Here is a 12225-nt window from a genome sequence, read left to right as displayed (position 1 = left end):
TTGAGCTTAAATTTTCTGCGCGAATTCCAGGGAAATGGAACTTTTTTTTGAATATTGTATTACGAGTATTGCGGACGAGTAGAAAAATGGTAGAATTTGGATTTTTACAGGAGCGGACGCGTCGCGACTTTGCAAACTGCAGCTCCCTAGACCTGTGTCCTGCTGCTTCTGCTGCCACTGTGCTGCCGAAGAGGACGACGAGGGCGAGGACGAGGACGACGACAGCAGGAGACGCGCGAACCAGTACAACAAAAACACGACTGAGGCCGCCCAACGGCCACCAACGAATAACGGGGCACAACTGAAAGCGAAGGCAGCCACAGCCACGCCGATTGCGAGTGTGCAAGTCCGAGAGCGACTTCCATTCGGATTCGGATTGGGATTCGGATTCGTTTCGGTTTCAGGTTGAACGAAATTGAAAGCGGCCGTCGCCGCCGACACACTCCCGAAGTGGGTCGCTTCCTTCGTGCGTCCTGCAGTGCAGCTGGAGCAGCAGCAGCAGTGCCCAGTGGACTTGTAAACAAAGCTGGAACCCGAAGCTGGAGCAGGCGCTCGGCCAGGTAGGTGGCCGCCTGTGCTCTCTGCTGAGAGCGGTGCTCCGCACGAAAGCTCGCTCGCTCTCCCTGGCCCCACAACAGCTGTGCGTGGGCGTTGCAAACAGCTGATGCAAGCTCTTTCCTCTCTGTGGCCTAATTTGCTGACATTGCTTAGGTGAAAGCTTCCCCACTCGAACCACTGCAATCCTTTTGGCCCTCAGCCGTCCGCCCAGCACCCTGCGCCCTACGCCCTGTGCCCGATATCCTGGCTGACATTGTAAACATGACCAAAATGCATGTTCCCCAAGGTGCCTCTGCCTGTGTGTGCCTCTGTGTGCCTGTGTAGGTGCGGGTGTCTGTGCAAGGGGTGTAAAGCCACATTTGAGGTGCCACTGCCACATTCATTTGCATATCTGAGAGCATTTTCTGGCTTATGCGTGGAGCGGAGTAAGTTTCCAAAGAAGAGCGAGAGAGAGCCCACCCACTCTCACTTCTCATGTGTAGAGCATAGATAAGTTCGACTTAATTAAAGTTTCACGAGCGGACAAAACGTTGACTGCCTGCTTTTTGAGCTCCAGATTCATAAATTATGACAATTTGCCAACAAGACCTTGCCCGCTTGCCCTTTATCGTCATCATCGTAATTACCAGGAGATGGTTTATTATTTACGAATGTGTATCGTACCTATCACACTTCTACTCGTATCCGTGCATACCTTTATGAATTGCTGCATTTTGTATTTAAAGGCAAAGTTTTAGAGGCTCTGCGGCAGTACTATATCCATTTTTTATCGTTTAAACTTGACAAACTAGAGTTCAAAGCATTAAAATCCCTAGTAATAAAATTTGTATTTGTGCATTTATGGGAAAAGCTAAAAATCCTATACCGCTAGCCTCTTATGGGCCTTATATGTATGAAAAGAAAAGGCCTCTCCTGCTCTACTGCTGCGCTGCCCTACACGTGTACTTGTGTACAAAAATGATCGGCTCCAATACAACACTTTTGTTCAATTTTGCCTGCTGTCTACGCACACGAACCCACTGCAAGCTATCCCTACTCCACTTCTGACTAACAAATCTACTATATTTTCCATTTTTCTATCTAGTTGGTCAAATATGTCTCTTAAATCCCCAAAAGTTTACATGACTTAGCGATCTCTATAATGTTCGAGACGATGTTCGGTTGGTTGGGTTACTTAAAACTTTATCAGAATATTTAATTAGTGTCTACATGTTGATTAGGGAAAGAAAACTGTCCTATATTTGGCTAAGTCATGGAAGCTTGAGATTGTACCATTTATCAGCCGATCTTTCATGGCGTTTAAGAAAACGTTCTTTCATGCTCTTGGTGGAAGATATTAAGGATCGATTTGAGCTAAAACTCGACACGCAGATGCAGATGCCGAGGAATCAGCACAGTACCAACTGCTTTCTCGTAGACGGCTACGTTCGATATTCAAAAGAGGATCGTGATTGCAGATACTATCGAAAAAGTACAAAAAAACACACACGCATCTGATTTGTCAAGTATTCATTGGTTCAGATATAACATATTATATAATATATATAAATGAATCGCATTATAGATGTTTCGCCTCTCTATGGCTAGGGCTCTCCCCAAAGTTTTGCTTCTTCTTCATCTCATGCTCCTTGGCCGCCTGTCTGATTATCTCCTTCACACGAAGTCCAGCTGATCCGGACGTGAGCTGGATCTGATTTCCGCTTGGGATCTCCACATAGGCAGCCGGCTCTATGTGGTGCCACGAATAGGCCACCAGATTGATGGGGAAAGGGCTGATGACGGAGAGACACAGCATTGCCGGCGGCATAGCTGGTTTCCCACAACTGACTGACAAGCGAGTGTAATAATTGTTGTGATTAGGTTTGATTCCACACGTTTTTTCTAATGTATCAAAATTGAGCGAAAGCAAACAGCTGACTCAGCCAGCGGCACGTATAAACATAAGGAAAAGTCTCATTTGAAAGCGTATCAACAAGTATCAATATCAATTTCAATAACAATTGCGGTACGGAACAGAGTGTCCGTTGGAATAATATACAATATCCATGGCTTTGGGGTTTCCAGATAGAGACAAGGCAGGGTATTGTCTTATTCTGGAGTAGGAAGACCCACAGCAGGAGTGGAAAGATGCAGAGAAGGCGCCCCATTAGGATGGCCGCGTATGGCGTTGAGATCCGGACCCTCCGAGCTGCATTCATTCAGAGCACTTCCAGTAGTGGTTGGGCTTTACTCAGTTCCATTGATGATGGAGGCACACACACACGCACGCAGCTGAATTTCAAGCACCCACAAAGCTCAACAAATAGCTTTTTACGGTTTTTATCCCCACTGTGGCTCCATTGATTCATGTAGAATCCCTGTGTAGAATTAATGTAAAAATCATGTAGAAATGACATCCGAAATGTCCCTAAAACTGCCCTGCAGGTAACGGCATCGGCATAGCCGTTTATCCATAGATTTTTATAAAGAATATCCTAAACGACGCCTATACGAATAAAGGAATAAAACAACTAAAAACGAGTTTATTTTCCTAAATTTTTTAAAGAAAACATTTCGATAACAATTTCCCTGAAAAAGTATCAATTTTTGCATTTAAATGCCTTCTATTTCCCTGTCGGTAAGCATTAGATACAACCTTTATAGGGCTCATTGATAGCTGCATTCATAATCTTTTCATAAAAATGTTCACCATAAAAGAAAGCATATTTCATTCAATAATATTGGAGCCCCAAAGTCTATCAGAAAAGGTCGGTGCGATGGCAGGGGTTTTGTTTGGCTATTGACTAGTTTTAATACAATCAAAACAAGAAAATAATGAATCTTATGTAGCTGTATATCCTACAAGCTCCGATATAGCCCAACCGGACCTTTAGTAAAGATATCTATTGACAGTTTAAACTAAATTTGAATAGTACGGGGAAATGTATGCGATTCTTGACTTCCAGAAGAATTTCCGCTTATCCTACTTAAGTCTCTCCTTTTGGTAGATAATATGGACACACTGAATACAAATTGTGCTAAATAAAGAAGCTTTCCTGGCTAAATATATCATGTCAAGGCCGTGCATTAAGGCTTATTGATTAATGTAACCGGTGTCAGTCGTCAGTCCCGCCACCCCAGTCCCAGTCCCGATCCCAATCCCAATGGCAATGCCAATCCGAGCCGAAAACAAGTGGCGCCCTAAGCATTGAATAAATTATGGGCCTGGGCGCTCCGTGGGCCAGCGGAAAGTTCGTCACGCATCGTAATGGCGGAATAATGGAAGGTGCCATTGCATCCGAGAACCAAAACAAAACAACCCACGAAAAGCGAGCCACGAGTCGTAGACCACCTATTCAATTATCGCCCCAGCCATTGTCGGGCAGCAGATATTAAAAATTCCATTTGGGGCCGCTGGTCTGGGGAAGAGGTGTGATAAACACTATATTCAGCCGGACACGGCACGCACCGGCACAGCCATCAAGTAAATTACAGAAAAACCAATCAAAAGAATTTGAAATTAATTGGTCTTGACTTGAAGTAATCGACTGGAAAAAGAGTTCTTGTACTCAAATAATAATGCGTATGGGTATCTTCTGGATATATGTTACAAATATAGGACTAAATGCGGATAATACTGTAATTTCAAATATATACCTATTCATCTGTGATACCATATTCCATCTTTTATAGATACAAATCACATTTCTACTTGCGCATAATAATTGAAAATTATTTAAGAAAATGGATAAAGGATCTGGAAATATGTAAATAAAAATTGAGAAATATTTATGTGTAAGTATAGTTGTTTATAATGCTACTTCTGGTTATCTTAAGCTTTGCCCGGGATTTACAAGATTTGGCTGTAGCTGTGTGGCTGTACCCCAACGAGTACTATATCTAGCAGATATACGTGTACAAATGGCATAATTTTCAGATAAACTGCTCTCTTCTGCCAGTAAATGTAAACTTTAATGCTCGTCACATGTCCAATAATCTCGTCTGCCAACCGTGGGGGCGGGGTGGACATCCCGGAGAAGGACAGAACACACATTGTACGAACCAACCATGACCAGGACCTACAACAACAAAAAGAGGTCCCAGCATCGCGGCACACAATGAGCGGCAGAATGTTGGCGCCAGAGAAAGCAGAGTGAAAAGGGAAAGGGAAAAACGGAAATGAGGGATAAGCGAGAAGGGGCGCGCCAGACATTGGACTGGCCGGAAATGGGAGTGGGAGAACAGGGAATCCCTTTCCCCTTCCGTTATGCATGCAATGGAGACTAGCCAAATCTGAGAGCGTTGCACATACTTGTTGCACTCACTTTTCCGCTGCCGCTTTCGGCGTCCTGCTGCTCCGAAGGCTGTTGCAGCTGGGTGGCTGCGGGGGCTATTGGCAGATGCTGCGGCTGCAGCTGAAGCTGCTCGTTGCCGCAGTACTCCGCCACGCTGGGCACCAGCAGGACTCCGACCTTATTTCGGGCCACCTGCTGATGGGTGCGACGCCGCCGAGCGGGCAGCATCATGCGATGGGCCACCAGAGCCATGATCAACACTGAATATTAAGCACTGTGCACGATTTTGTTCGGGGACAAACTCGAAATATTCTTGTATTTCCTTGACGCGCTGAACGGAAAAACTGCGGAGGGAAAATCAGAGCCGCGTTTGCCTTAAGGAAATGCTCGACGCCAACTGAAAGACACCAAAAAAAAAAGAAAAGAAAAAAAGAAAAACATCGAGCGAACGAAAAGCGAAAGGCGAAACTTTCAACGCACCGGAAAGAGGCGAAAGGAAATGTCCTCCAGCTATCTCGCTCGCTCTCGCACCCACATATACACATACATATTGAGAGTGTACGTGTCTGTGTGCGTGTGTGTGTTTACGTACTAAACGCCGCATGTTTGATGAGCATTTTGTTGTTGTTTCGTTAACGTTGTTAATATTAATGCCGGACTGGCATTGTCTGCCTCGAGCGAGCGTGTCCCTGTATGGGTGAGTGTCTGATGGCGACTTTCGTGTTTCCTGTTCCACTGTCGGTGTGTGTGTGTGTGTGTGTGTGTGTGTTGGGGTGCCTGTCTGCGACTCTCTCTCTCTTTCTCTCCATCTCTTTCTGTCGCTCTGGATCTGCGTTTGTGTGGTAGTTTACCAACACGTGCACGCTACATTTAATAAACGAATCCCGAAAACAAGCAGGAAACATGGCACAAATGTAATATTTGTTGTTAAAATAAAACGACGGAAAGGAAAACAAGTTGTAACATAATAAAATGTGAAGTGTAGAGGAACGACGAGGGCCATACCCTGCAAAAGAGCTGGAAGAGTACGAAATTGATATCAATTTGCTCTGGCTGACGACTAGCCACCTTAAAGGTTTTACCTGGTATTAGTTCTCTACTTATTATATCTTGTATTACAGGAAAAGTCACCTATCTGATATTCAAAATTGAATTTAAAAAAGATTACATATTTACATTTGCTTTCAAATTTCGATTATAGTAGCAACCAAATTTACTGTTAGCCCAAGACCCAAGGAAACGTCTTAAGAGGAAAATGCTGAAGCGCTGTGGACGGGATGGACGCCGCTATGTGGTCGGAGCCATTCGCAGCTATGCCAAGGACATACGCTTTGGTCCGGAGGCGAGGGGGCTGCTGCTGAAGGGCGTGGATATCATGACCAATGCAGTGTCCGCCACCCTGGGTCCGAGGGGAAGGAATGTCTTGATCGAACAGCTGATGATATCGCCCAGGATCACCAAGGATGGGATCACAGTGGCGAATAATGTCCAGCTGGACGATCGGCGCTGCAACATGGGGGCCCAGCTGCTGAGAGAAACCACCAGAAACACGAACAACGAAGTGGGCGATGGCACCACCACGGCCACCATTCTGGCCAGAGGCATGGCCAGCCAGGGACTGGAGGTGATCCGCCAGGGGCAGGTCAATGTCCACGCGCTAAGGGAGGGCATGCTCGAAGGATCGAGGGTGGTGTGCGATGCGCTCCAGAGCATGTCCCAGAGAGTCGATACGATCGACGAAGTGGTGGCCGTGGCCAGAGTAGCCCTAAATGGAGACAAGAGACTGTCCGAAATGATTGGCCGCGCTATTCAAGAGCTCGGCGAGGGCGGAGTGTTCCTGCTCAAGGAGTCAAAGAGCCTCAGCGACGAGCTGAAGGTGCAACAGGGTATCACTCTGCCGGAGGGATTCGTCTCGCCTCTGTTTGCCTGCCAGGGGAGTGGAAATCGAGTGGAGTACAGCAATGTGCTTTTGCTGGCCACCCTGGCCCACGTTGAACGGCTGGAAGATATTCTGCCCGCTCTGGAGTTGGCCAAGAGCAGGGAACAACCGCTCCTGATCATAGCCACTGATATATCAGAAGAGGTAGTAAAGGCTTTGGTCATCAATAAACTGCGGAATGGCCTCCGAGTATGCGCCGTCAAGGCTCCCAGCTTCGGGTCAGAGCAGCGGGATCAGATGCAGGACTTGGCACTGGCCATGGGGGCCAATCTTCTGGAGAACACGACCCGTCTGGCTGCGGTCCAGGGCGAGGACCTTGGCGTTGTAAGCGAGGTCATTGTCGACTCCAGCTCCACCCACCTTCTACACCCCCGCATCCACAACGCGGATCAGGTGCAGGCCAGGGTCCAACATATCAGAGCCCTGCTGGAGGAGGCGATCACCGACGAGGAGGTGGAGAAGCTCAACGAGCGTATGGGCCGACTCCTTGGCCATCTGGCCACCATCTACGTGGGAGGGGCCAACGATCTGGAGGTCAGCGAGAAGAAGGACCGCCTCAATGACGCCCTTCATGCCATGCATGGGGCCATCAGTGATGGCATTGTCCCAGGCGGCGGTACTGCCTACCTCAGGTGCATTCCCGCCCTGGAGTCGCTGCCCCGTTCGGAGATACCGGACCATCAAATCGGCAGAGACATTGTGGGGAACTCCCTTCGCCTGCCCTGCTACACGATAGCCCGCAATGCTGGCGTCAATCCGGCCGAGGTCATCCGCCAAGTGCTGGAGGGTAGCGGCAACTTTGGCTATGACGCGGCCGCCGGGGAGTACTGTGATCTCAAGCAGCGCGGCATTGTCGATCCCACAAGTGCCCTGCGTGCCGCCATGTCCGAAGCCGCTGGCATTGCCTCCCTGCTGGCCACAACCGAGGTCCTTATAACAGAGGAGCGCATCAGACCAAAGGTGCCACGGAATCAAGTGACCAAAGATCTGGCCAGCCTCATTGGAATGTAGAAAAAAGCATCCCACAAATGCTTTGCTCCGCGCTCCGACGTTTGTCTAAATTTTAGCATGTTCTTAAATGTAGGAAAGGAAATCATTTAAAGTATCGATTATTGGTGGTTTCTAGAAAACTTTTCGCCTTAAAACGTTTTCCTTTTAATATTTAAAGCGGTGCCAACATAGTTGCATTGCTTACAGGGTACAGCTCTTGGGATATCTATTTAGGCACTCAAAATAAATATTAAAAGTATATCCCACTGTCTGCTATCTGGGCTTTACATTTTGTTCGATATTTCCTTGTTTTTGCAGTGTACGTACTCCCAGCTCTTGTATGTCAAATCCATATTCTTTGAACTTATATGAACACGCATGGCACACGCATGCAGTGGAAACAGGGGAAATACCTGGTGCCTCCCATTCCCCACTGCGCCTCTTCACCCACTCCTACTGGACTTGACCTTAACCATTCACTGCGTTTTGTTTGGTCGCAGGCAACATCAAATAATGTTGAAGGGACAGCAGTTTCATTAGCGAGTATCTAGATATACTCGTGTGTATCCGTATCCACTTTATGTAACCATGTAGCGACGTCATTAGGCGCAATTAAACAGAGAGAGAGACAAGTAAAGCCCGGCACGTACATATACGCCATTGTGGCCTAACAAACTGAAACATCTGTTTATTAAATCCCCACCTTAACCCCAGCCCACGTCTCACACACGACGGAAGTATGCATAATTCAAGGGTGGATCTTTTTTTGGGGTCCTTGTTCGTATTCCCTGGTATACCCTTAATATTGCATTCTGAATAATGTAGAATACCGCAAATCGCACGGAAATAAAGATACCCATATTTGAAGGGGCGCCTGAGAACTTTGCAATGCTTACGATGGAGGTATACAGTATACAAATATTTAGAAATATGTACTGGCTAAACTTACCTTTACGCGGAGATACAGATACAGCTAAGCATATACATATATAGATAGATAGATGGGCGGCTCGATAACTAAATCTGGACAGACCCAATGTCTAACGATTCTTGAGAAACCGCAACATTTTCTGTCGCCCGCGTCCGCGTTTGCGGCTGCGTCTGCGTTTGCGTTTGCGTCTGTGCCGCGTGTCGGTGTGCAAAATGATATGGAAATGTGCGTGCGATGGCTGAAAAATAGATACAGAAGAAAATACGGGTCAGGATTAGCAATGGATATCTCCTCAAGCCCTAACACTGATAACACGTATGCCCCATTGTGATTGCTGTGGTAGTATTAGTAGTTGTTGTTGATTTTCGTCCTAAATACAAAATACGAAATCCAGTGGCAGAACACGCTTGACAAGTGGTCGCCTTTTGTTTTGGCAACGCCCACAGCCCAGCCCCGAAAAGGAAGGAAACCCGGAAACAAGTCAAAACAAAAAGGACAAAACACTCTGCCATGTCGTGCCATAGAATATGGATAATTCTCTCCACACAGATTCAAACGCAGGGTCCTCCATTGTGGAGGGTTGGTTGTTGATTCTCTTTGTTTATTCCTCCAATTTCTGCGGTGCCGGGACCATAAATCAAAATGTCCGATTTAGTTGCACAGCGAAAGGGGATGACAAAAGTTGATTAAATCTATGCAATGACAAAAATACAATAGACTCTTGGGAAATGCAATGAAATTCCCTATACACAATGTTTAATTTTATTTAAATTTAATTTTGAATAAAAAGCCGCCAAACCCAACTCATTAATAGTTTTGTTTTATTTCCAAGAATTCAAATTCTCGCGGTTTTCTTACTCAAGCAAAAGCTTCGTGCTATGCAACTTAGTGTCAAAGCAGTTAGCTTGCAACAGCTAGAAATTGTGAGAACCTAATATAGCTGTAAGACATGAGACGTTGTTAACTTTGCTGCGAAGACCGATATAACAAGCCATCTCCAGACACGCCATCTGGCTATTAGTCGAAGAGCTAAGGCACTATTTATGATAAAATTATGTTTTCGAAAGCCAGCCAGCCTCCAAAATTGATTCTAAAGCCAAGCTGGCTCACGCTTTTACCGCATTCTTGGCACCATTGGTCAGTTGGCAAAGTCTTAGTGCTATGGGACTATAAGGGTTTGTTCTGCGTTAGTGTGACCAAAGTGACCAAAAATTCTTTGCCTTTACCATATCGTGTCCATAACAATGGACTAGGGCTGCAAGACCATAACATAACATATTAAATAAACTTCAAGTGATGTCGGTGGACACCGACAAATACTTTCCGGAAAAATGGCACAATTGAGCCCCCTGGTATATTGGTCGCAGACCAAACAAACGCTACAGCTGAAGGTGGATCTCAAGGATGCAAAGGTCTGTGGATGTGCGCCGCAAAGTAACTTCTCAGGCCGCGAAAAATCAATAATGTGCACCAAAATTTTCACAGGGAGCCATAGCGGACTTCTCGCCGGTTTCGGTGGCCTTTAGTGCGAACGGTCATGGGGCACGGGGTGTGAATGCGTACAAGTTCGATCTGCACTTCTACGCCCTGATTGATGACGAGAACGGCACTTTTGTGGTGAACGACAACAAAATAGAGTTGCAGATAAGAAAACTGGAGCCGGCATGGTGGCCGCGTCTTGTGGCCACTCCCCAGAAACCCCACTGGCTCAAAATAGACTTTGACCGTTGGCGCACAGAAGACGATGTGGAGCTGGAGGAGGCGCCGCGCGATGTGCGACAGGACTATGAGAAGGAATACAAAGATCTGCAGAGGCGAGAACTCGGTTATGTCAAGGGTGAGTAGGGATGATTGGCATTTAAGCTGTGAGTTTCCCCAGCTTCATGCAAATATTACTTGCAGAGAAAACCAAAAAGGTTTACCTGATGTTCTACAACCTGGCCATGTTTGTGGGCTACTTGTATGTGGTGTCTGTCATGGGCGTGCTCTACTACCGCGATGGCTCGCACAGCATAACCAAGACGTACGCCCATGTGGGAAATGCATTCAAATTTATCCAGCTGCTGCAATACCTGGAGGTTATGCACCCGCTCTTCGGCTACACCAAGGGAAGCCCTCTGGTACCCTTCTTCCAAGTGTCGGGACGCAATTTCATATTGTTTTTGATGATCGAATTGGAGCCCCGAATGCATGCCAAACCCGTGGTGTTCTATGTGTTCATCATTTGGTCTCTGGTTGAGCTAATACGGTAGGTTAACTGCCCCTTCAAATGAGTATTAAACCCCATTAATTTTCATTACTCTCCGCGCAGCTATCCCTTCTATCTCAGTCAGCTTTTGGGACGCGAGGTGGGCCTTCTCACCTGGCTGCGCTACACCATCTGGATACCGCTCTACCCCATGGGTATCGTTTGCGAGGGCATTATCGTGCTGCGAAACATTCCCTACATTGAGGAAACCAAACGTTTTACAGTGGAAATGCCCAACAAACTGAACTGCACCTTTGACATGGTTCTCTTCCTGAAACTCTACCTCCTACTGCTCATCTTGCCGGGCACTTATCTGGTCATGTCGCACATGTCCAAGCTACGTGCCAAGAAGCTCGGACGAGGACGCGGCAAGCGCAGGCAGCTCCATGCCGACTAGTTCACGCACTGCCAGGTGCACTGTTTTGTTCCTTTTACGACAAGTCGTTGGATATACCCTTGCAAAGGCTCTTTTAACTTTAGAATTTTGTAACGCTCAGAGACCATTTCCGACCATTTAAATATACTCGTATGTATTGTTAATCAGGAAAACAACCCGAATTTATCCAGCCATGTCCGTCTGTCCTGATGTATGAAAGCTTACAGTGATATCCATGATCCGTAACATCGTAGAGTAGATAGACTTTCTAAAACCATACTATCACTGAATGTTTTTCATGACGTAACATATGGCATAAGCTATATCTAACGCGAGATCTGTAACCCCATCTGCTCAGAACCATAGAAACAAACGGATGTTAACAGAGGTTAAATCTGTCGCCCAACTGCAAGGGTATTTGTACATCGGTGCGCCGATGATATTTTTATGCATTTTTCTAGTTGCGTTTTATAAAGCATGAGACCCAAAGAATTATCTGTATTCATCATTGATTATCATTAAATTTTCTCCTTCATATTACAAATGTGGCTGGTGTTCATTGATTGATTAGTGGTGCGGGTTTCCCTGAAGTATCTGATTCAGTATATAAATTGGAACCGTCAAATCGAAGCAGTATATAGCTGCCATTAGATATTTTTTTTAAATATTTCAAATTGGATTACTTATTTGACAAAATAATTCTTAGAAACCTGAGAGAATTATTTTTGTTCCTGAAGATAATTCAATCAAATTTTTCCACATTAATATTTCATAAATAAATAATCAAACAAAAGGCATACAAATCATATAACTCTCGATCTTCATTAACGTTGAAAACTTCAGCTACTGAAGCGAGTCCTTTGCTCTGGTTATATCAATAGTACCTGTAGAACAGTGAGTTTGTATCTA

General features: G+C 45.9%; 4 protein-coding genes across 4 annotated transcripts in view; 2 read left to right on the top strand and 2 right to left on the bottom strand.

Moving 5' to 3' along the window:
* The window catches only part of LOC6903442 (lysine-specific demethylase 7B), a 66453-nt gene that overhangs the window by 13047 nt on the left and 41181 nt on the right, over nt 1-12225 (bottom strand). Inside the window, exon 4 of the mRNA XM_002132285.3 lies at nt 8711-8930. The gene's annotated coding sequence lies outside the window, so the exon portion shown is untranslated. The remainder of the gene's footprint in view (nt 1-8710; nt 8931-12225) is intronic.
* LOC4818145 (uncharacterized) lies at nt 4696-5405 on the bottom strand. The gene has a single exon (XM_033380843.1). The coding sequence runs from the start codon at nt 5082-5084 to the stop codon at nt 4821-4823; it is 264 nt and encodes an 87-aa protein (XP_033236734.1). The 5' UTR covers nt 5085-5405; the 3' UTR covers nt 4696-4820.
* Nucleotides 5955-7916, top strand: Hsp60D (Heat shock protein 60D). Its single transcript, XM_001357285.4, has one exon. It carries the CDS (start codon nt 6088-6090, stop codon nt 7780-7782), a length of 1695 nt encoding a protein of 564 aa, XP_001357321.2. The 5' UTR covers nt 5955-6087; the 3' UTR covers nt 7783-7916.
* Hacd2 (3-hydroxyacyl-CoA dehydratase 2) lies at nt 10024-11860 on the top strand. Its single transcript, XM_001357286.4, has 4 exons — nt 10024-10104; nt 10178-10529; nt 10595-10940; nt 11004-11860. Exons 1-4 carry the CDS (start codon nt 10024-10026, stop codon nt 11335-11337), a joined length of 1113 nt encoding a protein of 370 aa, XP_001357322.2. The 3' UTR covers nt 11338-11860.

This window comes from Drosophila pseudoobscura, chromosome 4, assembly GCF_009870125.1.
Source record: "Drosophila pseudoobscura strain MV-25-SWS-2005 chromosome 4, UCI_Dpse_MV25, whole genome shotgun sequence".
Lineage (NCBI taxonomy): Eukaryota > Metazoa > Arthropoda > Insecta > Diptera > Drosophilidae > Drosophila > Drosophila pseudoobscura.
Note: the sequence above shows the minus strand (reverse complement) of the source record. Positions and strands in the feature narration are given on the sequence as shown.